The sequence below is a fragment of the Symphalangus syndactylus genome, chromosome 18, assembly GCF_028878055.3.
Source record: "Symphalangus syndactylus isolate Jambi chromosome 18, NHGRI_mSymSyn1-v2.1_pri, whole genome shotgun sequence".
Lineage (NCBI taxonomy): Eukaryota > Metazoa > Chordata > Mammalia > Primates > Hylobatidae > Symphalangus > Symphalangus syndactylus.
This window is the reverse complement of record NC_072440.2, coordinates 64,296,402-64,323,190: the sequence shown is the minus strand read 5'-3', so window position 1 is coordinate 64,323,190 and position 26,789 is coordinate 64,296,402. Positions and strand designations below refer to the sequence as shown.

Below are 26,789 nucleotides of genomic sequence, written 5' to 3'. Positions count from 1 at the left end.
TCTTCCCATTGCTTTGTAAGAGCGCCTCTCCTTCCAGTACCTATCCCGCGAGCGTCCCCCAGCCTCCCCCCATCGCCAGCAGGTGCTGAGATGGCGCCATTGCACTCCAGCCTGGGGGACAAGAGCGAAACTCCATCTCAAAAAGAAAAAAAAAAAAAGGATGAAAATTTTGGAAAAATATGGAAGAAACCAAATGGATTTCTAGCTCAACTAAATCGTAATTATTTACTGTCAATTTTTGCAAGAAACCATATATTTCATGTCCACAATCAGGGCCACAGTCCCAGCTCTCAAGTGTGGGTGTTTCCTAAGGAAATTGAAGAACACAGGCATAAAAGTGCATTAAATTAATAAACCTTTTTCTCTCTGTCTCTGTCTCTCTCTCTCTTTTTTTTTTTTTTTTTTTTTTTTGAGACGTAGGTTCGCACTGTCACCCAGGCTGGAGTGCAGTGGCGAGATCTCCGGTCACTGCAAGCTCTGCCTCCCGAGTTCACGCCACTCTCCTGCCTCAGCCTCCGGAGTAGCTGGGACTATAGGCGCCCGCCACCACACCCGGCTAATATTTTGTATTTTTAGTAGAGACGGGGTTTCACTATGTTGGCCAGGCTTTTCTCCAACTCCTGATCTCCTGATCCGCCCGCCCTGACATCCCAAAGTGCTGGGATGCGTGAGCCGCCACACCTGGCCACTATTTTTTCTTTCTTTCTTTTGTGTGTGTGTGTGTGTCTGTGACAAAGTTTCGCTCTTGTTGCCCAGGCTGGACTGCAATGGTGCGATCTCAGCTCACTGCAATCCCCGCCTGAGCAGGAGAACAGGAATCTTCAGCGATCCACGGGCAGATCTGCAGCCATTGTTGGTACCTGTTCTTCCCGCGTCCTTTGTGCCCGCGTCTTTCCTTCCAGTACCTATTGCATGCCCCCCGCCCACATTCGCCTCCCGCCATTGCCAGCAAGTGCGTTGCGCGCGTACCTTGCTGCGTTAAGGTCGCTCTGTCACTGGCGCCATTATGTGCACACGCAGCCACTCCCTCAGGTTTAAAAGGCGCGTTGCCCCGCAACATAAAGGTTGCTCTGTTACTGGCGCCATTATGTGCACACGCAGCCACTCCCGCAGGTTTAAAAGGCGCATCGGCCGGCAACACAGCTCATTGCTGGCTTAGCCTTTGGCCAAGTTGGTAGCTCGACGAGGACGCTCAGAGCCCACCTCTCGAGAGCTGAAGCATCCGACCGATCCCCACTGCTCCCAGGAGCGGTTACCTGGGCACTCTGTGCCCCTTATTCCTGTCTGGGCCCAGGCCGAGGACCTGCCAGTAGGGCTCAATTGCCTGGAGCCCGTTCAGCCCATCCCCCAGTTCACTTTGCCTGTGGGATCTCCCCGTTGCTCCTGCCCCTGGTCTGAGTGGCAGGCCATCCTACAAGCACCGGGACACTTCACATCAGTGGTGTCAAGACAATCGTTCCGTGATCCTGCAAGCCCTGTCTTCCTTCCGGGATCAGCAAGCCAGTGCTGTGTGCTCCGAATTCCAGGGCATCCTCCAGCTCAGCCACTGCACTGAGCACAAGGACTCTCTGTGGGGCCCAGGAGCAGGAAGTCACCCCTTTGGGGCCCGCAACACCCGGCTGTCCCCAGACTCGTGACCAGGGAAGGTATTGTTGAGGGCCCTGAAGGAGAGCAGGGCAGGGATGCCTGAGCAGGACAAGGACCCCAGAGTCCAAGGATTTGATGATCACCGAAGGGTCCCTGAGGTCACCGGGGATGCACGCTCTGCGTTTCGGCCCCTGCGGGACAATGGAGGCCTCTCTCCCTTCGTGCCCAGGCCCGGGCCTCTGCAGAGAGTCCTCCATGCCCAGAGGTCAGAAGTGGGCGATACGCAGAGATCCCAGACCTCCTGCACCAGCTCATGCACCAAACGAAACGCCATCTCGAGCTCCTACAGCTCCACGGGAGGCTTCCCGTGGCTAAAGCGGAGGAGGGGGCCAGCCTCATCCCACTGCCAGCCGACCCTCAGTTCCTCAAAGAAGGGCAGTGAGGACAGACCTCAGGCTGTCTCTTCAGGTCACACTCAGTGTGCACCAGGGCAGACACTCGCCCCCAGGAATGGCTCCCCCAGATCCCAGGCCTCTAGGCCCCGTGGACGCAAGTTTCCCCTGCTGCCACGCAGGCGAGGGGAGCCTCTGAAGATGCCACCTCCCTTAGAGCTGGGGTTCCGGGTCACTGCTGAAGACCTGGACCGGGAGAAGAAGGCTGCGTTCCAGCGGATCAACAGTGCACTGCAGGTTGAGGCCAAGGCCATCTCGGACTGCAGACCCTCAAGGCCTTCCTACACTTCGTGCTCACTTGCAACAGGGGCTTCTGGTCTGCCTTCTGTTTCTAAAGCACCCAGTATGGATGCACAGCAGGAGGGACACAAGCCCCAAGACGGCCTGGGCCTAGTGGCCCCCCTAGCTTCTGCTGCAGGGGCCCCCTCTACAGCTCCTGTGTTTGGGATGCAGCACAGACCACCAGGCTCCCTCCTGTTCGTCTCCTCATTTCCCCTTCCTCCCACCTTTTTCTACTTCTGGGACTCAGCCCAGGTCCTCTGGCTGATTGCTACACCCTTCGGCTCCTCATTTCCCCTTCCTCCCACATTTTTCTACTTCTGGGCCTCAGCCCAGGTCCTCTGGCTGATTGCTGCACCCTTCCCAGCTGCAAGCATGGACGGAAGCATTTCTGGAGCCAGTTCCAGCCCCCCACCCACGCCCATGGAAATCGACAGTAGTGAGGCGGACGGAGCTCGGCATTCCGTCAGAAGAAACCCTTTAAAGAGAAAGGCCAATTGGTAACAGGGCATGAGGGGGCCTGAACACCAGGGCGCCCCCAGGCAGAGCACTTCCATGGTGACCACGGGACCTGGCACAGGGAGCAACTCTGTTGGGTGGCACTTTTGTTTTTTTTGTTGTTGTTGTTTGCCAGATGCCAAATAAATATTTTTATTAACTTTCTTTCTGTACTTCACTTTTGTGTCATCAACATTTATGGCATTAACCTAAACAGAAGCCTCAGTCAATTAAAGAATAGAAAAGATAAACATTTTTAGAACTGTAAAGCGTGTTCTAAGAGTTTCTTGGCCATTTTACTTTTCTTTTTATTTATTTATTTTTTTTATTTGAGTTCCCTTAGTATTTATTGATCATTCTTGGGTGTTTCTCGGAGAGGGGGACGTGGCAGGGTCATGGTATGATAGTGGAGAGAAGGTCAGCAGATAAACACGTGAACAAAGGTGTCTGGCTTTCCTAGGCAGAGGTCCCTGCGGCCTTCCGCAGTGTTCGTGTCCCTGGGCACTTGAGATTAGGGAGTGGTGATGACTCTTAACGAGCACGCTGCCTTCAAGCATCTGTTTAAAGAAGCACATCTTGCACAGCCCTTAATCCATTTAACCCTGAGTTGACACAGCACATGTTTCAAAGAGAGCACGAGTTTGGGGGTAAGGTTATAGATTAAGAGCATCCTAAGGCAGAATTTTTCTTAGTACAGAACAAAATGGAGTCTCCTATGTCTACTTCTTTCTACACAGACACAGTAACAATCTGATCTCTCTTTTCCCCACATTTCCCCCTTTTCTTTTCGACAAAACCGCCATTGTCATCATGGCTCGTTCTCGATGGTCGCTGTCTCTACAGAGCTGTTGGGTACACCTGCAGAAAGGCTGTCACTTCACACTTGGAAGGTTGCACAGCGGCCAGGCAGAGGCACTCCTCACTTCCCAGATGGGGCGGCCGGGCAGAGGCGCTCCTCACATCCCAGATGGGGTTGCTGGGCAGAGGCTCTCCTCAAATCCCAGACGATGGGCAGCCGGGCAGAGGCGCTCCTCACTTCCCAGACAGGGCGGCCGGGCAGAGGCGCTCCTCACATCCCAACGATGGGTGGCCAGGCAGAGACGCTCCTCACTTCCTAGACGGGGCGGCGGTCGGGCAGAGGCTGTAATCTTAGCACTTTGGGAGGCCAAGGCAGGCGGCTGGGAGGTGGAGATTGTAGCGAGCCGAGATCACGCCACTGCACTCCAGCCTGGGCAACATTGAGCATTGAGTGAGCGAGACTCTGTGTGTAATCCCAGCACTTCGGGAGGCCGAGGCGGGCAGATCACTCGAGGTCAGGAGTTGGAGACCAGCCTGGCCAACAGAGCGAAACCCCGTCTCCACCAAAAATACAAAAACCAGCCAGGTGTGGTGGTGTGTGCCTGCAATCCCAGGTATTCGGCAGGCCGAGGCAGGAGAATCACGGGAGCCCCAGGCAGGGAGGTTGCAGTGAGCTGAGATCATGCCACTACACTCCAGCCAGGGCAACAGAGGGAGACCGTCTCAAAAAAGGAAAGAAAGAAAGAGAGAGAGAGAGAGAGGGAGGGAGGAAGGAAGGAAGGAAGGAAGGAAGGAAGGAAGGAAGGAAGGAAGGAAGGAAGGCAGGCAGGCAGGCAGGCAGGCTTTTGTCTTTACTTTCCATCACATCCCTGGGGGACCATTTAAGCTGACGCCCGCAATTGCAAGTCGGGGATCCAGTGTCACCAAAAACAAGGCAGGCTTCACGTGCAAGTCTGGGCCGGCTTCTGACCCTAGCAACCCCACTTCCCGCGTGGGCACAGCAAGGAGGAACCTGGCCTCTAAGGCTCCCTCATGCGCCATCAGGAGTTCTGCTGGACACAGGTCCAATGGGCCATCCTCCAGCTCATCCTTCTCCATGTCGGGCTTTTGAGCCCGTCATAAATTCCTTCCCTAGAGTGAGATCCAGAAGAGTTTTCTCTAGATTTCCTTCCAATATTTTTGTAGTTTCGTATCTTATTTTCTCTAGGTTTCCTTCCAATATTTTTGTAGTTTCGTATCTTAACATTCACATTTAAGTCTTGAATCTATCTCGAAGTGATTTTTCTATATGCTGAGAGATAAGGGTCCAGTTTCATTCTTCTGCATGTGGCCATCCAGCCCTCCTAGTACCATTCATTGAAGAGAGTGTCCTTTCCCCAGTGTGTGTTTCTGTCGGCTCTGTCAAAGATCAATTGGCTGTGAACATGTGTCTGTCTTTCTGGGTTCTCTCATCTGTCCCATTGATCTAAGTGTCTAGTTTTATGCTAGGATTATACTATTTTGGTTACTATGCACTCGTCAAAAATTTTGTAGTTCTAATTTGCAGTGAAATGGGATGCCTCTAGTTTTGTTGTTTTTGCTGAGCATGACTTTGGGGTCTTTGAGCTCTTTTTTGGTTCTTTTTTATGAATTGTAGGACTTTCCAATTTTGTGAGTGATGACATTGGTATTTTGGTAGGGGTTGTATTGAATCTCTAGACTGCTTCGGGCAGTGTGGTCATTTTAATGCTATGAATTCCTTCCATGAGCATGAAATGATTGTCCATTTCTTTCTGTCCTCTTAAACATTTTCATCAGTGTTTTGTAGTTTTCCTTGTAGAAATCTTTCACCTCCTTGGTAAAATCTCTTCTGTGGCATACATTTTTCCATGTTGCTGCTATTGTAAATGGGATTGCCTTCTTAATTTCTTTCCCAACCAGACCATTATTGGTGTATAGAAATGCTGCTGATTTTCTTGTTGTTGTTGTTGATTCTGTATTCTGCAAATGACTGTATTAATTTATTTATCAAGTCTAGGGGTTTTCTGGTGGAGCCTTTACACGTTTCTAGATCCAAGATCACATCTTCATCAGACAAGAAGAATTCGATGTCCTCTTTTCCAGTGTGGATGCCTTTTATTGTTTTCTCTTGCCCGATTGTGTGATGTCGAATAGGAGTGGTGAGAACGGGCATCCTCGTCTTGTTCCTGTTTACAGAGGAAATGCTTTCAACTTTTCCCCATTCTATAGTAGGTTAGCTATGGCTTTGTCGTATCAGCTTTTATTATTTTCACGTACGTTGTTTTGTTTGTTTGTTTGTTTGTTTTTGTTTTTTGAGACAGAGTCTCACTCTTGCCGCCCAGGGTGGAGCGCAATGGTGTGATCTTGGCTCACTGCTCCCTCTGCCTCCTGGGTTCAAGCAATTCTCCTGCCTCAGCCTCCCAAGTAGCTGGGATACCTGGCTCATGCCACCACACCTGGCTAATTTTCGTACTTTTAGTAGAGATGGGGTTTCACCATGTTGGCCAGGCTGGTCTTGAACTCTTGACCTCAGGTGATCCACGCACCTCAGCCTCCCAAAGTGCTGGGATTACACGCGTGAGCCACTGCACACAGCCCAACCATTTTCAGGTATGTTTCTTCTATACCTAGTTTGTTTGTTACTTTTTTCAAGACATGGTCTCACTCTGTCTTTCATGTTGGAATACAATGGCACCATCATAGCTGCAGCTTTGAACTCCTGGGCTCAAGCCACTTCAGCCTTCTGAGTAGCTGAGACTACCAGTGCATGTCACCACAGCTGGCTAATTTTTATTTTTTTGTAGAGATCTATGTTCCTCAGGTTGGCCTTGAACTGTTGACCTCAATTGACCCTCCCAGCTCAGCCTTCCCAAAGCACTGGGTTGACAAGCATGAGCCATTGCCTGGCCCAGAGTCACATTTTAACATATATCTTCACTGCCAGGCTCAAGTTTTGGCAGTGACTGAGAACCCTAAGGGAAAGTGTCTGGTCAGGCTCGGCCCAGTCTGTGCACAGGAGGGGAATGGAAAAATGGCCCGTGGATGGTTCTTTTGGAGAACTGGCCAGACAAGCACTGAGATGCCGTTTCCTGGAATACAGGGCCGTGCCATGTCCAGCCCAGCTGCCAGGTCCAGGGCCCTCGGCACCATCTAGTTTGGGAGCTCATCCAGAAGTGACCTCATTTACCCAAAGCAGCTGGTCTCCTTTCCAATCTGGTCCCATTTGAGAGATGCAACTGGGCCCTGTCTTCCAGGAAACCATTTCAGTGCATGCCTTTGTCCCCGCACTGGCTGGCCTCTCTGTACCGTGAGAACTTGGGTTATGCAAGGCTCTGCCTGTCAGCTGACCATCATGAAGCAGCTCTCTTCTGTTCCGGTGAGGCCGACTAGACTCCGACACCCCTGCCCTGGGTCTGACCATTCTCTCCTTCACCCAGAAGTGACCTCCAACCCGATCCTGTGCCCTGTCTTCTGGCAGCTGCTCTGGGGAAGGGCATTTTGGCCTCAAGGGCTTAGAGTGTCGTTTTCTGTTTTCTGTTTGTCTTTCCAGAGCTGTTTGGGACAGCCGATGCATCAGTCCAAGGACTGCTTCTTTCGAAGGCGATCTTTCTTTCAAGGGTGGGTATAAAAGTTCTTGTGGCTGGGCGCAGTGGCTCACGCCTGTAATCCCAGCACTTTGGGAGGCCGAGGCAGACGGATCACGAGGTCAGGAGATCGAGACTAAACTGGCTAATGCGGTGAAACCCCGTCTCCACTAAAAATACAAAAAAAATTATCTGGGCGTGGTGGCGGGCACCTGTAGTCCCAGCTACTCGAGAGGCTGAGGCAGGAGAATGGCATAAACCTGGGAGGCAGAGCTCGCAGTGAGCCAAGATCGCGCCACTGCACTCCAGCCTGGGTGACAGAGCGAGACTCTGTCTCAAAAAAAAAAAAAAAAAAGAAAAAGAAAAAAAAATTCTTGTGATATTTGTGTATGAAATCAGCCTTCACTACATGGATAGGACCAGCACGCTTCCGTGGCACGACTCTACAATCTTACTACATTTTTTTTTTTATTTTGTATTTTATTTATTCCTTTTTAGACAGAGTCTCATCACTCTGTCGCCCAGGCTGAAGTGCAGTGGCGAGATCTCGGCTCACTGCAACCTCCACCTCCTGGGTTCAAGCAATTCTCCTGTCTCAGCCTCCCAAGTATCTGGGACGACAGGCACACGTCAAAACGCTCAGCTAATTTTTGTATTTTTAGTAGAGATGGGGTTATGCCATATCGGTCAGGCTGGTCTCAAACTCCTGACCTCAGGTGATCGACCTGTCTTAGCCTCCCAAAGTGCTAGGATTACAGGTGTACATTTATTTATTTATTTGCGATGGAATCTTGCTCTGTATTTATTAATTTATTTATTTGAGATGGAGTCTTGCTCCATCACCCAGGCTAGAGTGCAGCGCTGCAGTCTCGGCTCACTGCAACCTCTGCCTTCCGGGTTCAAGCGATTCTCCTGCCTCAGTGTCCTGAGTAGCTGGGATTACAGGTGCCTGCCACCACAGCTGGCTAATTTTTGTATTTTTAGTAGAGACAGTGTTTCACCGTCTTGGCCAGGCTGGTCTTGGACTCCTGACCTCATGAACCACCTCCCTCAGCCTCCCAAAGTGTTGGGATTACAGGCCTAAGGCACCGTGCTCGGCCATATTTATTTATTTAATTATTTAGAGACAAGGTCTTGCTCTGTCACCCAGGCTGGAGTGCAGTGGCGCCATCTCAGCTCACTGCAGCCTCCGCCTCCGAGGTTTAAGCGATTCTCATGTCTCAGCCTCCTGAGTAACTGGGACTACAGGTATGCACCACCACGCAGGGATAATTTTTTTCTATTTTTTTATAGAGACACAGTTTCACCACTTTGGCCGGGCTGGTCTCGAACTCCTGACCTTAGGCGATCTGACAGCCTCGTCCTCTCAAAGTACTGCGATTACAGGCATGAGCCACCGCGCCCGGCCTCTCACTACATTTAAATGATGCAGTGGCTCACACCTGTAATCCTAGCACTTTGGGAGGCCAAGGCAGGTGGATCACCTGAGGTCAGGAGTTCGACACGAGCCTGGCCAACATGGGGAAACCTCGTCTCTAGTAAAAATACAAAAATTAGTCAGGCGTGGTGGTACAAGCCTGTAGTCCCAGCTACTTGGAAGGCTGAGGCAGAAGAATCACTTTAACCAGGAGGCAGAGGTTGCAGTGAGCCGATTTCATGCCACTGCACTCCAGCTTGGGCGATAGAGTGAGACACCATCTCAAAAAAAGAAAAAAATATGATGCCGGGGCATCTGGGCCTGAATACCTGCACGAGCACAGTCATGTCCAGGCCAGGGCTGCCGGTCGAGGTCCGGCCCCATCTCTTCCAGCAGAAAGGGAGCAAGCTTGCGGGGCGGCTGGGGGACAAGATCCCAGGATCTCAGCCTCTGCTCATGGATCAGCTCTGAGACCCCGAGTGAGCTGGGGGTGCTCTGTGAGCATTGGTTTCCCCAGCTGTCAAGTAAAGGGATTGGATGAGGGAGTCTTGTCGAGGTGGAATGATCTCAGCTTTGGGGCAGCAGTGAATGGTCCCGCTCCCTGGGCCATGCCAGTGGCCCGGCCTCGGCTGAAAACAGCCCCAATCAATACTCTGGAATGGGGATGAGGGGGCAGTCAGCTCTTGCTCCTAGTCAGAGAGATACAACAGGGCTCTGTGGCTGAGCTGGGTGCCTTGCCTCACACCTGTAATCCCAACCTTTGAGAGGCCGAGGTGGGAGGATTACTTGAGGCTGGGAATTTTGAGAATAGCCTGGACAACATAGCCAGACCCCATGTCTACAAAATAATAATAAAATAAGGTGCAATGGCACACAGCTATAGTCCAAGCTACTTGGCAGGCTGAGGCAGGAGGGTCCCTTTGCCACCACACAGGCTTTCGAGCCAGGAGGCGGGTAAGACGTAGCTGTAGACCCAAAGCAACCATCAGCCCTGGGGCCCTGCGGGAGAGGAGCACTTTCAGAACATGGAAAAGTGTGGTCATCCCATCATTAGACAGCACACATCCTACACGAATAAAAAGTCGTATGGGGAAGGAGGTTGGGGAGGGAACAAAAATTGGCACAGACATCGATAGACTGGTTTCCAGTTTCAAGGTAACAGATGCACATCATGAGACCAGAGGAGACCGAGACAAGGGCTGGATTTGGCTTTTCTAAGCAACATGTGTTCCTGCACAGGGCTGGATGGTCGCTGAGACAGAGATGGAAGCCAGGACACGGGAGCCCACCGGGCCCAGATAGGTACAGACAGCAGAGGCTCCTGTTCTGTCCTCGCCACCCACGAGGGTGACACTGCTTGTAAATGGTGGCTGTGCTCTCCCAGCAAGAAAAAAGCACAACTAAATCCACACTGCACACAGAGGCAGACAGAAAGCCTTCAAGTGGCTCTGTTTTCTGCTCCCTGCCTCGCCAGGTCCACAAGCAGAGAGGAGTGTCAGGCGCATGGCCCCGCTGTCAGGCTCCCCAGCGAGCTGCGGGCTCAGCAGGAGCTGCCCACTGACACACGGGGCACCCACTCCTCCCACCTTGGGAGCGGTCGCCAGACAGAGCCGCACTGGGTGCTGGTGTCATCCAGGGACCCCACACACTTCCTTAAATGTGATCCTGCTTCCCTCTGGGCAGCTGCATCCTCTCCTCCTACAGGACCGTCTGGAAACTTGGCTCTCAGTTTGCTCTCCCTTCTCTCCTCTGCCTGCCCCAAGCCCCTCTCTCTAAAACAGTGATGCAACCTTCTTGGGGTTATTTCTTGAAAATACTTGGCGGCCTCCATGCTTCTGTTTTCTTTAGCCAGGTGGTCAGGAGGGTTTACAAAGAATGCCTGGGCTCCCCCGCAGGTGCCGGCAGATGGGGTAGCAAATGGTCCTGTGCCTCCACCTGCTCTGGGAGGGAGTCTCCTGTCTCTAGGCCTGGCCCCTTCCTAACCCTCCACATATCCTGTTCTCCAGAGACTTCAGAACCCACTCCTGAGAACAGCGAAGCCAGGCACTTATGGGAAGACCAAATGCTGCCAGAACACGGATTGTCCAGGGATTACATTCCAGCATCTTATTAGGTATCTGGATCTGTTGGGAAAAAAATTAGAAACTACGTATAAAACGTAAAAATATTCAAGTATCAAAAGGTTATTTAGGATGAAAGTTTTAAAACAAGTCATCAGCAAGCTGCTACCACCAAGTGGAGGCTTTTACAAAAGTTGAGCGAGTCCACTGAGCTGAGAGGACAGAAATGGAGTCAGCTGTGCTGGGGCAGGGGCAGGGACACTTGGGGCAGGGAGTGTGTGGGCAGAGAAGCCAGAGAATTCCCGGCCTGTGGAAGCCAAACACGAGAGCCTGGGCCGGAAGGGCGGTCAGGATCGGGGGACGAGGTCGCTCTCCCTGGAGAAGGAACCCTAAAGTGCGTAGCCTGGGATTCTCTCCCTGGGGGTCCTGTCGCCCGACATTTCATGGGCCTTCTGAGCTGCCTTCCAAGGAGGACAAACACGGCAACAAAAGACCCATTTCTGCACAAAAATCCTTCTGGAAAGAAAAAGAAGAAAGGCAAGAATGGAGTCCAAACGCTCCCCAGTGCTGACTAAGCCTCTCCAACCCTGTTCTAAGTGGAGTGTGGTTTCTAAGTCAGGGAATGGAAGAGGCCCCACCCACACAGGCCTTGGCCCCACAGGATGAAGCAGCAGCGTTTATTCCAGATACAATAGTGAGGGAATCCGGTCACGTTCCCTCCTCCCCAGAGAGGGCACATCTCGACAAGTGATTCGGTAGAAATCTTTTAGACTCTATAAGTTAAGTTCATAAAAACCACTCCTTTCACCCTGTCTCCCAGGGCCAGGCCTGGACTCTGAGATGAACTGGCTTGGGGGCGCCCTCGGGTGGCCACATAAAAAACCCACAGTCTGAGGCCAGCCTGGGGCTCTCAGACCTGGGCGGGACCTGCCCAGGCCACCTGTCCTTCCGCTTTGGGCCGCTGTCTCTTGGCAGATGGCCTGACACTTGGGGGTGGCCCAAGGATGCCTCAGAAAATCTTGATTCCCACTCTACAGATGGCTTGATAAGCCAGAGGTTTCCAGGCTGTCTGTCAGCCTCCAGGAGATGGACTGGGACCTTTAGACATCGGTGGAGAACAGGATGCTCTGTCTCTTGCTGTCCAGGGCAGGGATGGCCTCCAGCCACAGGAAGTACAGCAGCACCTCGACCTGCCCTCGCAGAGTGGGGAAGAGGAGAGTGGCTCAGAGGGGAGCTCACAGCTGCTGGTGGGGAGGTCTTTGGGACCCAAGTCACCAAGTCCACCTTAGATGCTAGAAACCCCTGCTGGTGTCATGAACCCCTGACAGTGAGACGGGGGTGGGGTGGGGTCCTGACAAGGCATGACTTGTTGGGTGGGGGGTGGTTATTTATTTTAGAGACGCACAGGGCCTTTCTCTGTCCCCCGGCTGGAGTACAGCAGCTCCATCGTAGGTCACTGCAGCCTCTAACTCCTGGGCTCAAGCAATCCTCCTGTGTCAGCCTCCCAGATACCTAGGATTACAGGTGTGTGCCACAATGCCTGGCTAATTTTTCTTTGTATTTTTTCTAGAGACAGGGTTTGCTACATTGCCCAGACTGGTCTCAAACACCTGGGTTCGGTTTTCCTGCCTCGGTCTCACAAAGTGCTGGGATTACAGGCATGAGCCACCATACCCGAACACTTGGGGTGGTTTTAAGCCCCCAGCAAGGTGCACCAGCAGGACCAGGAGGTGGCCTGGCCATCCCCTATCACTCCCATCCATGCAAACCTAGGCAAGTCCCTCTCTCTGAATCTCAGCCACCACCACATACGATGCAAGTAGGAAGATGGGCAGGACTAGGGGTGGGGCAGGCAGAGGCCACCTCTGTCAGGCTGGGGTGGCATGGGCTGGAGACTGTCTTCCCATACCTGGGACATGATCTCCAAGGACCTGCTGTCGGTCATGGTGATAGGCTGGCTTGGATTGGCAGGGAGCTTGCTCTCCTTCTCGGAAGGCTGGAGCAGCGTGGGGCCAAAGACCGTGGCGAGGTTGTGCAGGGACATCTTATTGACTGCCTCCTCCTCTGCCACCCTGTAGAGGACCAAAGCAGAGGGTGTCATTACAATGCCACCACCAGGAGAGAGGCAGAGGGGCTGTGCCGTGCTGGAGTCCTCAGGGAGGGAGTGACCTCGACCCTGGCTGTGCTGCAAGCTGACTTCAGCCCTGGTACTTCTGGGTCTCAGTGGCCCAGGACAAGGGGCCAGCTCTGGGCTGGTGGGGAGGTTTTCATGATGTGGTTGGGAGGGAAGAGAGGGGTCCAAGTGCACTGCTGGCCGTGTCCAAAGCTCTGAGCTCTTTGTTAAGGCCACAGTGCAGAGGGAGGAGGGTGGCAAAGAGGAGAGGCAGGGGCAGGGGTGGCAGTGGTGCTAGTCCTTAGAAGCAGTGAGTTACTGCAGACAGGGGTCAGGGGAAAATGTCCTTGGTGCTGGGGGTCTGGTGGGAGCAGAGGGGCACCCCGCGGCCTGGGGACCTGGAGCCCCAGGCAGCTACGGGAGAGCTGGGCTACCTTTTCAGGTGGTCCAGAAGGAAAAGGAAGGGGAGCAGGTTGGCCTCTGGCAGGGACAGCAGCAGGTTGAGCATGCAGCTCTTCTTTGCAACTGGGTCTGGAAGAGCTGCAGGAGGCAGTGGGTTACTCCTTGGGGTCACAACGAGCCAGAGACCTCTCCGGAGGTGGTCACATGGAGCGCCCGGGACATGAGTCCTTGTGCAGTTTAGGCTTGTCATCATCGTCACACACACAGCGCTGGCCACCAGTAATGACCCTGCGAGGGGCACCTGTGTGGGGTGTGAACCACCTGAACGCCTTTTCTCTACCTCGCAGGGGTCAGCAGCACCCGGCAAACAGCAGCAGGAGGAGCCACTAGAGCAGCTGCTCATGGGCAGAGCTGCCCTTGGGCAACTCCTGCCACCACCCCCTCCCCAGGGGAGCCCGAGGCAGCGGAGGTTCGGCATGGAATGAAACAGGGGAGTGAGGGACACAAGGAGGTGGGAAGTAGGAGGGCCCCAGCCCCACCAAGTATGGAGAGACCCCCTCGTCGTCCTGGACACCACAGGGGCACCTGCAGGCTGGGAGACCAGCTCCTCTGTGCATGGGCCTGGGAGGCAGACCTGCCCTAAGGGTGATGCAGAGGCTCCAGGTGCTGCAGACGCCAGCGCCCACTCTAGACATCAGCCTCCAGGTTGACTAAGGGTCAGGTCATGTTTGAAACCATGCTTGGCTGCACCAGGACCCATGGCAAGAGCGCCTGGGCACCAGCGTTCAGCCCTGGTCCGCAGGAAGGAGGACAGCAGACTTTAGGACCCCACAGCACGGCAGTGCTGACCATTTCACCCACGTGGCCTCCTTGAGAAATACGGACGGGGAGCCCTCTGGGGATGGGCAAGGTCTTCCAGGACAGGCTCGGTTTTGGTCCCCTGCTTTCTGAGGTTGGGTTAAAATGCTGACCATGGCAGAGAGGGCACAGCTCAGGTTCCCACACCTCACTTTTCACAGCCTCCAAGGGCAGCAGTGCACATGGAGGAGACATCTCCCACGAGGCCAAGTCCTCTTTGCTGAGGACAGTTGCACAGGTAGTGCACTGCAGAAGGGTAACACCTTAGAGGGGGTGTCATTTGCATCATAGATGCAAAATTCACCGGTGAAGACTGATGTAGTTTGTCCCTAAAGTTTTGCTTTGATTTGCAGATATTTATCCATGGCAGTTTCCTGAAAGATGTCTATAGAAGGTTTTGAGGAATGGGAACCTTTTAATTTGCTACTAAACTAAACCCCAAGGGCCCATTATATGCCAGCGTGGTCCTAGAGATTCCATACTCATTCAGTTCCTTTTCATCATAGGAAGTGGGCATTATAATATCAGGTCCACTGTAAGAGGTGGAGGCTGGGCGTGGTGGCTCATGCTTGTAATCCTAGCACTTTGGGAGGCCTACCTGTGCAGATCGCAGGAGTCCAAGAGTTTGAGACCAGCCTGGGCAACACGGTGAAACTCTGCCTTTACAACACATACAAAAAGTTAGCCGGGCTTCGTAGCATATCCCTGTAGTCCCAGCTATTCGGGAGGCTGAGGTGGGAGGATCGCTTGAGCCTGGGAGGTGAAGGCTGCAGTGAGCCCAGATTGCACAACTATACTCCAGCTTAGGCCACAGAGCAAGACCTTTTTATTCTCAAAAAATAAAATAAAATAATAAAAAGAAAGAAAGAGAAAGGAACAGATCAATAGGTACAATAAAGTAACGTTTGTATAAAAAAAGCAAAAGAACATATTTGTTTATTTGGATATTTGCTTATGTTCATAAACTACCTCTAGAAAGATACCAAGAAACTGAATCTATTTGGTTGCATCTGAGAAGCTACAGGAATAGGGACGGGGTTGAGATGGTGCTTTCTGAATTTTGAAATATACAAATGTATTGTCTATTTAGAAATAAGTGGGCCAGGCGTGGTGGCTAGGCCGGGTGCGGTGGCTCTCGCCTGTAATCCTAGCACTTTGGGAGGCCGAGACTGGCAGATCACTTGAGGTCAGGAGTTTGAGACCAGCGTGGCCAACATGGTGAAACTCCATCTCTACTAAAAATACGAAAATGGCCAGGCGCTGTGGCTCACCCTTGTAATCCCAGCACTTTGGGAGGCTGAGGCGGGCAGATCACCTGAGTTCAGGAGGTCGAGACCAGCGTGACCAACATGGAGAAACCCATCTCTACTAAAAATACAAGATTAGCCTGGCGTAGTGGCGCATGCCTGTAATCCCAGCCACCCAGGAGGCTGAGGCAGGAGAACCGCTTGAACCTGGGAGATGGAGGTTGTGCTGAGCTGAGGTTGTGCCATTGTACTCCAGCCTGGGCAACAACAGCGAAACTTTGTCTCACAAAAAGAAACAACAACAACAACAACAACAACAACAAACCACACACAAAAATAGCTTCGTGTGGTGGTGGGTGCCTATAATCCCAGCTACTCAGGAAGCTGAGGCACGAGAATTGCTTGAACCTGAGAGGCAGAGGTTGCAGTGAGCCAAGATCAGGCCACTGCACTCCAGCCTGGGCAATAGAGCAAGACTCAATCTCTAAATAAATATATAAAATAAATAAATAAATAAATAATATTAAGACAAAAATCATAAGGACATTACATAAACCACGTTATGCCAGTGATTTTTTAAAATATCAAAACAGGCAGTTTTATAGAAAAATATAACTTCAGGCCAAGTGGGGTGTCTAATGCTTGTAATCCCAGCACTTTGGGAGGCCGAGGTTGGCGGATCACTCAACCTCAGGAGTTCGAGAGCAGCCTGGCCAACATAGTAAAACCCCAACTCTACTAAAAATATAAAAATTAGCTGGGCATGGTGGCACATGCTTGTAACCCCAGCTACTCGGGAGGCTGAGGTGGGAGAATCACTTGAACCTGGGAGGCAGAGGTTGCAGTGAGCCAAGATCACGTGACTGCAACAGAGAAATTCTGTCTCAAAAGAAAAATATAACTGCATAAAAACGAAGTAGGGAGAAACAGAAAACTTTGTCTAGATCTAGAACCATTAAAGGAATTGAATGTTTATTTTAAAATCTGTATCCCATCCCCTCAAAAATCTCACAAAAAGACAAAACCAAAGAAAAGCACCTGGCCCAGATGATTTTATAGACAGCAAACATGAGGACCTGACGGTCAGCTGGCAGTGGGATGAGGCTGACCCCATCCTCTGCTTTAGCCACGGGAAGCCTCCCGTGGAGCTGTAGGAGCTCGAGATGGCATTGCGTTTGGTGCATGAGCTGGTGCAGGAGGGCTGGGATGTCTGGTTGGATCTGACTTCTGACCTCTGGGCATGGAGGTCTCTCTGCAGAGGCCCGGGCCTGGGCACAAAGGGAGAGTGGCCTTCATTATCCCGCAGGGGCCTAAATGCAGACCGTGCATCCCCGGTGACCTCGGGGACCCTTCTCTGATCATCAGGATTCTCTTGGGACTCTGGGGTCCTTGTCCTGCTCAGGCATCCCTGCCCCACTCTCCTTCAGGGCCCTCGACATGATCTTCCCTGGACACGAGTCTGGGGACAGCTGGGTGTTGTGGGCCCCAAAGGGGTGACTTCCTGCTCCTGGGCCCCACAGAGGGTCCTTGTGCTCAGGGCAGTGGCTGAGCTGGAGGATGCGCTGGAACTCGGAGCACACAGCACTGGCTTGCTGTGGTACCTGTGCCATGAAATTAAAGGCAGTATCACCAGGAAGGAACACAGGGCTTGCAGGATCACGGAAAACCTTCTTAGTGTTATCTTGACACCACTGATGCCAAGTGTCCAGGTGCTTGTAGGATGGCCTGCCACTCAGTCCAGGGGCAGGAGCAACGGGGAGATCCCACAAGCAAAGTGAACTAGGGGATGGGCTGAACGGGCTCCAGGCAACTGAGCCCTACTGGCAGGTCCTCGGCCTGGGCCCGGACAGGAATGAGGGGCACAGAGTGCCCAGGTAACGGCTCCTGGGAGCAGTGGGGAACCGTCGGATGCTTGAACTCTCGAGAGCTGGGCTCTGAGCGTCCTCGTCGAGCTGCCAACTCGGCCAAAGACTGAGCCAACAGTTTCTTCTGTTGCCGGGCAACGCGCCTTTTAAACCTGAGGGAGTGGCTGAGCATGCAAAGAACCCGCGCGAGTGACAGAGCGACCTTAACAGATTAGCGCGGCAAGGTTGCCGGGCAGCGCATCTTTTAAACCTGAGGGAGGGGGTGCGCGTGCACAGAATGGCGCGAGTGACAGAGCAACCTTAACGGGTTAATTAGCGCTGCAAGGTACCCGTGCAAGATACCTGCTGGCAATGGCGGCCGGCAGACCTGGGGGGGGCATGCAAGAGGTATTGGAGGGAGAGACGCCGGCACAAAGGTCGCGGGAAGAACAGGTGCCCACAATGGCTGCAGATCTGCCCGTGGATCACTGAAGATTCCTGCTCTCCTGCTGAGGTGGAGATTGCAGGGAGCTGAGATCGCACTATTGCACTCCAGCCTGGGCAACAAGAGCAAAACTCCGTCTCAAAATAAAAAAAAAGAAAAAGAAAAAAAAGAGGCCCGGCGTGGTGGCTTATGCCTATGATCCTAGCACTTTGGAAGGTCAGGACGGACAGATCACGAGATCCGGAGTTGGAGACCAGCCTGGCCAACATAGTGAAACCCCGTCTCTAGTAAAAATACATATTTAGCCAGACATGGTGGCACGCGCCTGTAGTACCAGCTACTCCGGCGGCTGAGGCAGGAGAATCATTTGAACCTGGGGGCGGGGAAGGGATTGTGATGCGCCGAGATCACGCCACTGCACTCCAGCCTGGGCAACAAAGAAATGATCTGTCTTTTTTTTTTTTTTTTTTCTTGAGACGGAGTCTCCCTCTCTCTCCCAGCCTAGAGTGCAGTGGCGCCATCTCGGCTCACCGCAAGCTCCGCCTACCGGGTTCACGCCATTCTCCTGCCTCAGCCTCTGGAGTAGCTGGGACTACAGGCGCACGCCACCACGCCCGGTTAATTTTTTGTATTTTTAGTAGAGACGGGGTTTCACAGTGTTAGCCAGGATGGTCTCGATCTCCTGACCTCGTGATCAGCCCGCCTCGGCCTACCAAAGTGCTGGGATTAAAGGCGTGAGCCACCGCGCCAGGCCGAGACTCTTTCTTAAAAATAAAGGCCGGGCACGGTGGCACTTTGGGAGGTGGAGGCGGGCGGATCACGAGGTCAGGAGTTGGGAGACCACCCTGGCCAACATAGCGAAACCCCGTCTCTACTAAAACTACAAAAAATTAGCCGGGCGTGATGGCCGGCGCCTGTAGTCCCAGCTACTCCCGAGGCTGAGGCAGGAGAATGGCTTGAACCCGGTAGGCGGAGCTTGCGGTGACTTGAGATCTCGCAACTGCACTCCAGCCTGGGTTACAGTGCAAACCTCCGTCTTGAAAAAAAAAAGAGAGACAGAGAGCGAGACAGAGAGAAAAAGGTTTATTATTTTGAGACTCCGTCTCAAAAAAAAAAAAAAAAAGACAGAGTCTGGCTCTGTTGCCCAGACCAGAGGGCAGTGACGCGATCTCGGCGCATCACAATCCCTGCCCCGACCCCGGGTTCAAGTCATTGTGCTGTCTCAGCCGCCCGAGTAGCTGGTACTACAGGCGCGTGCCACCACGTCTGACTAAATTTGTATTTTTACTAGAGACGGGGTTTCACTATGTTGGCCAGGCTGGTCTCCAACTCCTGATCTCCTGATCCGCCTGCCCCGACATCCCAAAGTGCTGGGATGCGTGAGCCCCCACACCTGGCCACTATTTTTTCTTTCTTTCTTGTGTGTGTGTGTGTGTGTGTGTGTGTGTGTGTGTTTGTGTGTGTGTGTGCGTGATGAAGTTTCGCTCTTGTTGCCCAGGTTGGAGTGCAATGGTGCTATCTCAGCTCACTGCAATCCTGGCCTGAGCAGGAGAGCAGGAATCTTCAGCGATCCACTGGCGGATCTGCAGCCATTGTGAGCGCTTAGTCTTCCCATATCTTTTGTGCGCGCGCCTCTCCTTCCAGTACCTATCCCGCAAGCGTCCCCCAGCTTCCCCCTATCGCCAGCAGGTGCTGAGATCGCGCCATTGCACTCCAGCCTGGGGGACCAGAGCGAAACTCTATCTTAAAAAAAAAAGGATGAAAATTTTGGAAAAATATGGAAGAAACCAAATGGATTTTTAGCTCAACTAACTCGTAATTATTCAGTGTCTATTTTTTGCAAGAAACCGTATATTTCATGTCTACAATCAGGGCCAGAGTCCCAGCTCTCAAGTGTGGGTGTTTCCGAAGCAAATTGAAGAACACAGGCATAAAAGTGCATTAAATTAATAAAATTTTTCTCTCTGTCTCTCGCTCTCTTATTTATTTATTTATTTATTTATTTATTTATTTATTTATTTATTTTTTGAGACAGAGGTTCGCACTGTCACCCAGGCTGGAGTGCAGTGGCGAGATCTCAGGTCACTGCAACCTCCGCCTCCCAAGTTCACGCCTTTCTCCTGCCTCAGCCTCGGGAGTAGCTGGGACTACAGGCGCCCGCCACCATGCCCGGCTAATTTTTTTTTTTTTTTTTTTTTTTGAGACGGAGTCTCGCTCTGTCGCCCAGGCTGGAGTGTAGTGGCGCAATCTCGGCTCACTGCAAGCTCCGCCTCCCGGGTTCACGCCATTCTCCTGCCTCAGCCTCTCCGAGTAGCTGGGACTACAGGCGCCCGCCACCACGCCCGGCTAATTTTTTTTTTGTATTTTTTAGTAGAGACGGGGTTTCACCGTGGTCTCGATCTCCTGACCTCGTGATCCGCCCGCCTCGGCCTCCCAAAGTGCTGGGATTACAAGCGTGAGCCACCGCGCCCGGCCATGCCCGGCTAATTTTTTGTAGTTTTAGTAGAGACGGGGTTTCGCTATGTTGGCCAGGCTGGTCACCAACTCCTGACGTCGTGATCCGCCCTCCTCTGCCTCCCAAAGTGCCACTGCGCCCGGCCTTTTTTTTTAAGACAGAGTCTCGGCCGGGCGCGGTGGCTCACGCCTTTAATCCCAGCACTTTGGTAGGCCGAGGCGGGCTGATCACGAGGTCAGGAGATCGAGAGCATCCTGGCTACCACGGTGAAACCCCGTCTCTACTAAAAATACAAAAAATTAGCCGGGTGTGGTCGCGAGCGCCTGTAGTCCCAGCTACTCCAGAGGCTGAGGCAGGAGAATGGCGTGAACCCGGTAGGCGGAGCTTGCGGTGAGCCGAGATCAGGCCACTGGAATCCAGCCTGGGCGACAGAGGGAGACTCCGTCTCAAAAAAAAAAAAAAAAAAAAAAAAAAAAAAGACAGAGTCTGGCTCTGTTGCCCAGGCTGGAGTGCAGTGACGCGATCTCGGCGCATCACAATCCCTGCCCCGACCCCGGGTTCGAGTCATTGTGCTGTCTCAGCCGCCCGAGTAGCTGGTACTACAGGCGCGTGTCACCATGTCTGACTAAATTTGTATTTTTACTAGAGACGGGGTTTCACTATGTTGGCCAGGCTGGTCTCCAATTCCTGATCTCCTGATCCGCCCGCCCCGACATCCCAAAGTGCTGGGATGCGTGAGCCCCCACACCTGGCCACTATTTTTTCTTTCTTTCGTGTGTGTGTGTGTGTGTGTGTGTGTGTGTGTGTGTGTGTGTGTGCCTGTGATGAAGTTTCGCTCTTGTTGCCCAGGTTGGAGTGCAATGGTGCGATCTCAGCTCACTGCAATCCCCGCCTGAGCAGGAGAGCAGGCATCTTCAGCGATCCACTGGCGGATCTGCAGCCATTGTGCGCGCCTGGTCTTCCCATTGCTTTGTAAGAGCGCCTCTCCTTCCAGTACCTATCCCGCGAGCGTCCCCCAGCCTCCCCCCATCGCCAGCAGGTGCTGAGATGGCGCCATTGCACTCCAGCCTGGGGGACAAGAGCGAAACTCCATCTCAAAAAGAAAAAAAAAAAAAGGATGAAAATTTTGGAAAAATATGGAAGAAACCAAATGGATTTCTAGCTCAACTAAATCGTAATTATTTACTGTCAATTTTTGCAAGAAACCATATATTTCATGTCCACAATCAGGGCCACAGTCCCAGCTCTCAAGTGTGGGTGTTTCCTAAGGAAATTGAAGAACACAGGCATAAAAGTGCATTAAATTAATAAACCTTTTTCTCTCTGTCTCTGTCTCTCTCTCTCTTTTTTTTTTTTTTTTTTTTTTTTTGAGACGTAGGTTCGCACTGTCACCCAGGCTGGAGTGCAGTGGCGAGATCTCCGGTCACTGCAAGCTCTGCCTCCCGAGTTCACGCCACTCTCCTGCCTCAGCCTCCGGAGTAGCTGGGACTATAGGCGCCCGCCACCACACCCGGCTAATATTTTGTATTTTTAGTAGAGACGGGGTTTCACTATGTTGGCCAGGCTTTTCTCCAACTCCTGATCTCCTGATCCGCCCGCCCTGACATCCCAAAGTGCTGGGATGCGTGAGCCGCCACACCTGGCCACTATTTTTTCTTTCTTTCTTTTGTGTGTGTGTGTGTGTCTGTGACAAAGTTTCGCTCTTGTTGCCCAGGCTGGACTGCAATGGTGCGATCTCAGCTCACTGCAATCCCCGCCTGAGCAGGAGAACAGGAATCTTCAGCGATCCACGGGCAGATCTGCAGCCATTGTTGGTACCTGTTCTTCCCGCGTCCTTTGTGCCCGCGTCTTTCCTTCCAGTACCTATTGCATGCCCCCCGCCCACATTCGCCTCCCGCCATTGCCAGCAAGTGCGTTGCGCGCGTACCTTGCTGCGTTAAGGTCGCTCTGTCACTGGCGCCATTATGTGCACACGCAGCCACTCCCTCAGGTTTAAAAGGCGCGTTGCCCCGCAACATAAAGGTTGCTCTGTTACTGGCGCCATTATGTGCACACGCAGCCACTCCCGCAGGTTTAAAAGGCGCATCGGCCGGCAACACAGCTCATTGCTGGCTTAGCCTTTGGCCAAGTTGGTAGCTCGACGAGGACGCTCAGAGCCCACCTCTCGAGAGCTGAAGCATCCGACCGATCCCCACTGCTCCCAGGAGCGGTTACCTGGGCACTCTGTGCCCCTTATTCCTGTCTGGGCCCAGGCCGAGGACCTGCCAGTAGGGCTCAATTGCCTGGAGCCCGTTCAGCCCATCCCCCAGTTCACTTTGCCTGTGGGATCTCCCCGTTGCTCCTGCCCCTGGTCTGAGTGGCAGGCCATCCTACAAGCACCGGGACACTTCACATCAGTGGTGTCAAGACAATCGTTCCGTGATCCTGCAAGCCCTGTCTTCCTTCCGGGATCAGCAAGCCAGTGCTGTGTGCTCCGAATTCCAGGGCATCCTCCAGCTCAGCCACTGCACTGAGCACAAGGACTCTCTGTGGGGCCCAGGAGCAGGAAGTCACCCCTTTGGGGCCCGCAACACCCGGCTGTCCCCAGACTCGTGACCAGGGAAGGTATTGTTGAGGGCCCTGAAGGAGAGCAGGGCAGGGATGCCTGAGCAGGACAAGGACCCCAGAGTCCAAGGATTTGATGATCACCGAAGGGTCCCTGAGGTCACCGGGGATGCACGCTCTGCGTTTCGGCCCCTGCGGGACAATGGAGGCCTCTCTCCCTTCGTGCCCAGGCCCGGGCCTCTGCAGAGAGTCCTCCATGCCCAGAGGTCAGAAGTGGGCGATACGCAGAGATCCCAGACCTCCTGCACCAGCTCATGCACCAAACGAAACGCCATCTCGAGCTCCTACAGCTCCACGGGAGGCTTCCCGTGGCTAAAGCGGAGGAGGGGGCCAGCCTCATCCCACTGCCAGCCGACCCTCAGTTCCTCAAAGAAGGGCAGTGAGGACAGACCTCAGGCTGTCTCTTCAGGTCACACTCAGTGTGCACCAGGGCAGACACTCGCCCCCAGGAATGGCTCCCCCAGATCCCAGGCCTCTAGGCCCCGTGGACGCAAGTTTCCCCTGCTGCCACGCAGGCGAGGGGAGCCTCTGAAGATGCCACCTCCCTTAGAGCTGGGGTTCCGGGTCACTGCTGAAGACCTGGACCGGGAGAAGAAGGCTGCGTTCCAGCGGATCAACAGTGCACTGCAGGTTGAGGCCAAGGCCATCTCGGACTGCAGACCCTCAAGGCCTTCCTACACTTCGTGCTCACTTGCAACAGGGGCTTCTGGTCTGCCTTCTGTTTCTAAAGCACCCAGTATGGATGCACAGCAGGAGGGACACAAGCCCCAAGACGGCCTGGGCCTAGTGGCCCCCCTAGCTTCTGCTGCAGGGGCCCCCTCTACAGCTCCTGTGTTTGGGATGCAGCACAGACCACCAGGCTCCCTCCTGTTCGTCTCCTCATTTCCCCTTCCTCCCACCTTTTTCTACTTCTGGGACTCAGCCCAGGTCCTCTGGCTGATTGCTACACCCTTCGGCTCCTCATTTCCCCTTCCTCCCACATTTTTCTACTTCTGGGCCTCAGCCCAGGTCCTCTGGCTGATTGCTGCACCCTTCCCAGCTGCAAGCATGGACGGAAGCATTTCTGGAGCCAGTTCCAGCCCCCCACCCACGCCCATGGAAATCGACAGTAGTGAGGCGGACGGAGCTCGGCATTCCGTCAGAAGAAACCCTTTAAAGAGAAAGGCCAATTGGTAACAGGGCATGAGGGGGCCTGAACACCAGGGCGCCCCCAGGCAGAGCACTTCCATGGTGACCACGGGACCTGGCACAGGGAGCAACTCTGTTGGGTGGCACTTTTGTTTTTTTTGTTGTTGTTGTTTGCCAGATGCCAAATAAATATTTTTATTAACTTTCTTTCTGTACTTCACTTTTGTGTCATCAACATTTATGGCATTAACCTAAACAGAAGCCTCAGTCAATTAAAGAATAGAAAAGATAAACATTTTTAGAACTGTAAAGCGTGTTCTAAGAGTTTCTTGGCCATTTTACTTTTCTTTTTATTTATTTATTTTTTTTATTTGAGTTCCCTTAGTATTTATTGATCATTCTTGGGTGTTTCTCGGAGAGGGGGACGTGGCAGGGTCATGGTATGATAGTGGAGAGAAGGTCAGCAGATAAACACGTGAACAAAGGTGTCTGGCTTTCCTAGGCAGAGGTCCCTGCGGCCTTCCGCAGTGTTCGTGTCCCTGGGCACTTGAGATTAGGGAGTGGTGATGACTCTTAACGAGCACGCTGCCTTCAAGCATCTGTTTAAAGAAGCACATCTTGCACAGCCCTTAATCCATTTAACCCTGAGTTGACACAGCACATGTTTCAAAGAGAGCACGAGTTTGGGGGTAAGGTTATAGATTAAGAGCATCCTAAGGCAGAATTTTTCTTAGTACAGAACAAAATGGAGTCTCCTATGTCTACTTCTTTCTACACAGACACAGTAACAATCTGATCTCTCTTTTCCCCACATTTCCCCCTTTTCTTTTCGACAAAACCGCCATTGTCATCATGGCTCGTTCTCGATGGTCGCTGTCTCTACAGAGCTGTTGGGTACACCTGCAGAAAGGCTGTCACTTCACACTTGGAAGGTTGCACAGCGGCCAGGCAGAGGCACTCCTCACTTCCCAGATGGGGCGGCCGGGCAGAGGCGCTCCTCACATCCCAGATGGGGTTGCTGGGCAGAGGCTCTCCTCAAATCCCAGACGATGGGCAGCCGGGCAGAGGCGCTCCTCACTTCCCAGACAGGGCGGCCGGGCAGAGGCGCTCCTCACATCCCAACGATGGGTGGCCAGGCAGAGACGCTCCTCACTTCCTAGACGGGGCGGCGGTCGGGCAGAGGCTGTAATCTTAGCACTTTGGGAGGCCAAGGCAGGCGGCTGGGAGGTGGAGATTGTAGCGAGCCGAGATCACGCCACTGCACTCCAGCCTGGGCAACATTGAGCATTGAGTGAGCGAGACTCTGTGTGTAATCCCAGCACTTCGGGAGGCCGAGGCGGGCAGATCACTCGAGGTCAGGAGTTGGAGACCAGCCTGGCCAACAGAGCGAAACCCCGTCTCCACCAAAAATACAAAAACCAGCCAGGTGTGGTGGTGTGTGCCTGCAATCCCAGGTATTCGGCAGGCCGAGGCAGGAGAATCACGGGAGCCCCAGGCAGGGAGGTTGCAGTGAGCTGAGATCATGCCACTACACTCCAGCCAGGGCAACAGAGGGAGACCGTCTCAAAAAAGGAAAGAAAGAAAGAGAGAGAGAGAGAGAGGGAGGGAGGAAGGAAGGAAGGAAGGAAGGAAGGAAGGAAGGAAGGAAGGAAGGAAGGAAGGAAGGCAGGCAGGCAGGCAGGCAGGCTTTTGTCTTTACTTTCCATCACATCCCTGGGGGACCATTTAAGCTGACGCCCGCAATTGCAAGTCGGGGATCCAGTGTCACCAAAAACAAGGCAGGCTTCACGTGCAAGTCTGGGCCGGCTTCTGACCCTAGCAACCCCACTTCCCGCGTGGGCACAGCAAGGAGGAACCTGGCCTCTAAGGCTCCCTCATGCGCCATCAGGAGTTCTGCTGGACACAGGTCCAATGGGCCATCCTCCAGCTCATCCTTCTCCATGTCGGGCTTTTGAGCCCGTCATAAATTCCTTCCCTAGAGTGAGATCCAGAAGAGTTTTCTCTAGATTTCCTTCCAATATTTTTGTAGTTTCGTATCTTATTTTCTCTAGGTTTCCTTCCAATATTTTTGTAGTTTCGTATCTTAACATTCACATTTAAGTCTTGAATCTATCTCGAAGTGATTTTTCTATATGCTGAGAGATAAGGGTCCAGTTTCATTCTTCTGCATGTGGCCATCCAGCCCTCCTAGTACCATTCATTGAAGAGAGTGTCCTTTCCCCAGTGTGTGTTTCTGTCGGCTCTGTCAAAGATCAATTGGCTGTGAACATGTGTCTGTCTTTCTGGGTTCTCTCATCTGTCCCATTGATCTAAGTGTCTAGTTTTATGCTAGGATTATACTATTTTGGTTACTATGCACTCGTCAAAAATTTTGTAGTTCTAATTTGCAGTGAAATGGGATGCCTCTAGTTTTGTTGTTTTTGCTGAGCATGACTTTGGGGTCTTTGAGCTCTTTTTTGGTTCTTTTTTATGAATTGTAGGACTTTCCAATTTTGTGAGTGATGACATTGGTATTTTGGTAGGGGTTGTATTGAATCTCTAGACTGCTTCGGGCAGTGTGGTCATTTTAATGCTATGAATTCCTTCCATGAGCATGAAATGATTGTCCATTTCTTTCTGTCCTCTTAAACATTTTCATCAGTGTTTTGTAGTTTTCCTTGTAGAAATCTTTCACCTCCTTGGTAAAATCTCTTCTGTGGCATACATTTTTCCATGTTGCTGCTATTGTAAATGGGATTGCCTTCTTAATTTCTTTCCCAACCAGACCATTATTGGTGTATAGAAATGCTGCTGATTTTCTTGTTGTTGTTGTTGATTCTGTATTCTGCAAATGACTGTATTAATTTATTTATCAAGTCTAGGGGTTTTCTGGTGGAGCCTTTACACGTTTCTAGATCCAAGATCACATCTTCATCAGACAAGAAGAATTCGATGTCCTCTTTTCCAGTGTGGATGCCTTTTATTGTTTTCTCTTGCCCGATTGTGTGATGTCGAATAGGAGTGGTGAGAACGGGCATC

The 26,789-nt window shown here is 52.5% G+C and overlaps 2 protein-coding genes across 2 annotated transcripts; one reads left to right on the top strand and one right to left on the bottom strand.

The window, feature by feature from the left end:
• Positions 1–1,652: 1,652 nt before the first annotated feature.
• Positions 1,653–23,978, top strand: LOC129467511 (uncharacterized). The gene is made up of 15 exons (XM_063622365.1): positions 1,653–2,140; positions 2,267–2,818; positions 6,869–6,990; positions 7,052–7,107; positions 7,165–7,232; positions 10,090–10,234; positions 11,821–11,922; positions 13,538–13,659; positions 16,723–16,768; positions 16,816–17,010; positions 19,229–19,273; positions 22,157–22,306; positions 22,465–22,643; positions 22,814–23,137; positions 23,264–23,978. Exons 1-15 carry the CDS (start codon positions 1,683–1,685, stop codon positions 23,817–23,819), a joined length of 3,120 nt encoding a protein of 1,039 aa, XP_063478435.1. The 5' UTR covers positions 1,653–1,682; the 3' UTR covers positions 23,820–23,978.
• On the bottom strand, positions 11,733–16,230 carry LOC129467319 (breakpoint cluster region protein-like). The gene is made up of 4 exons (XM_055251726.2): positions 14,647–16,230; positions 13,223–13,491; positions 12,585–12,747; positions 11,733–11,865 (listed from the first exon to the last, which is right to left on the bottom strand). Exons 1-4 carry the CDS (start codon positions 14,719–14,721, stop codon positions 11,776–11,778), a joined length of 597 nt encoding a protein of 198 aa, XP_055107701.1. The 5' UTR covers positions 14,722–16,230; the 3' UTR covers positions 11,733–11,775.
• Positions 23,979–26,789: the final 2,811 nt, after the last annotated feature.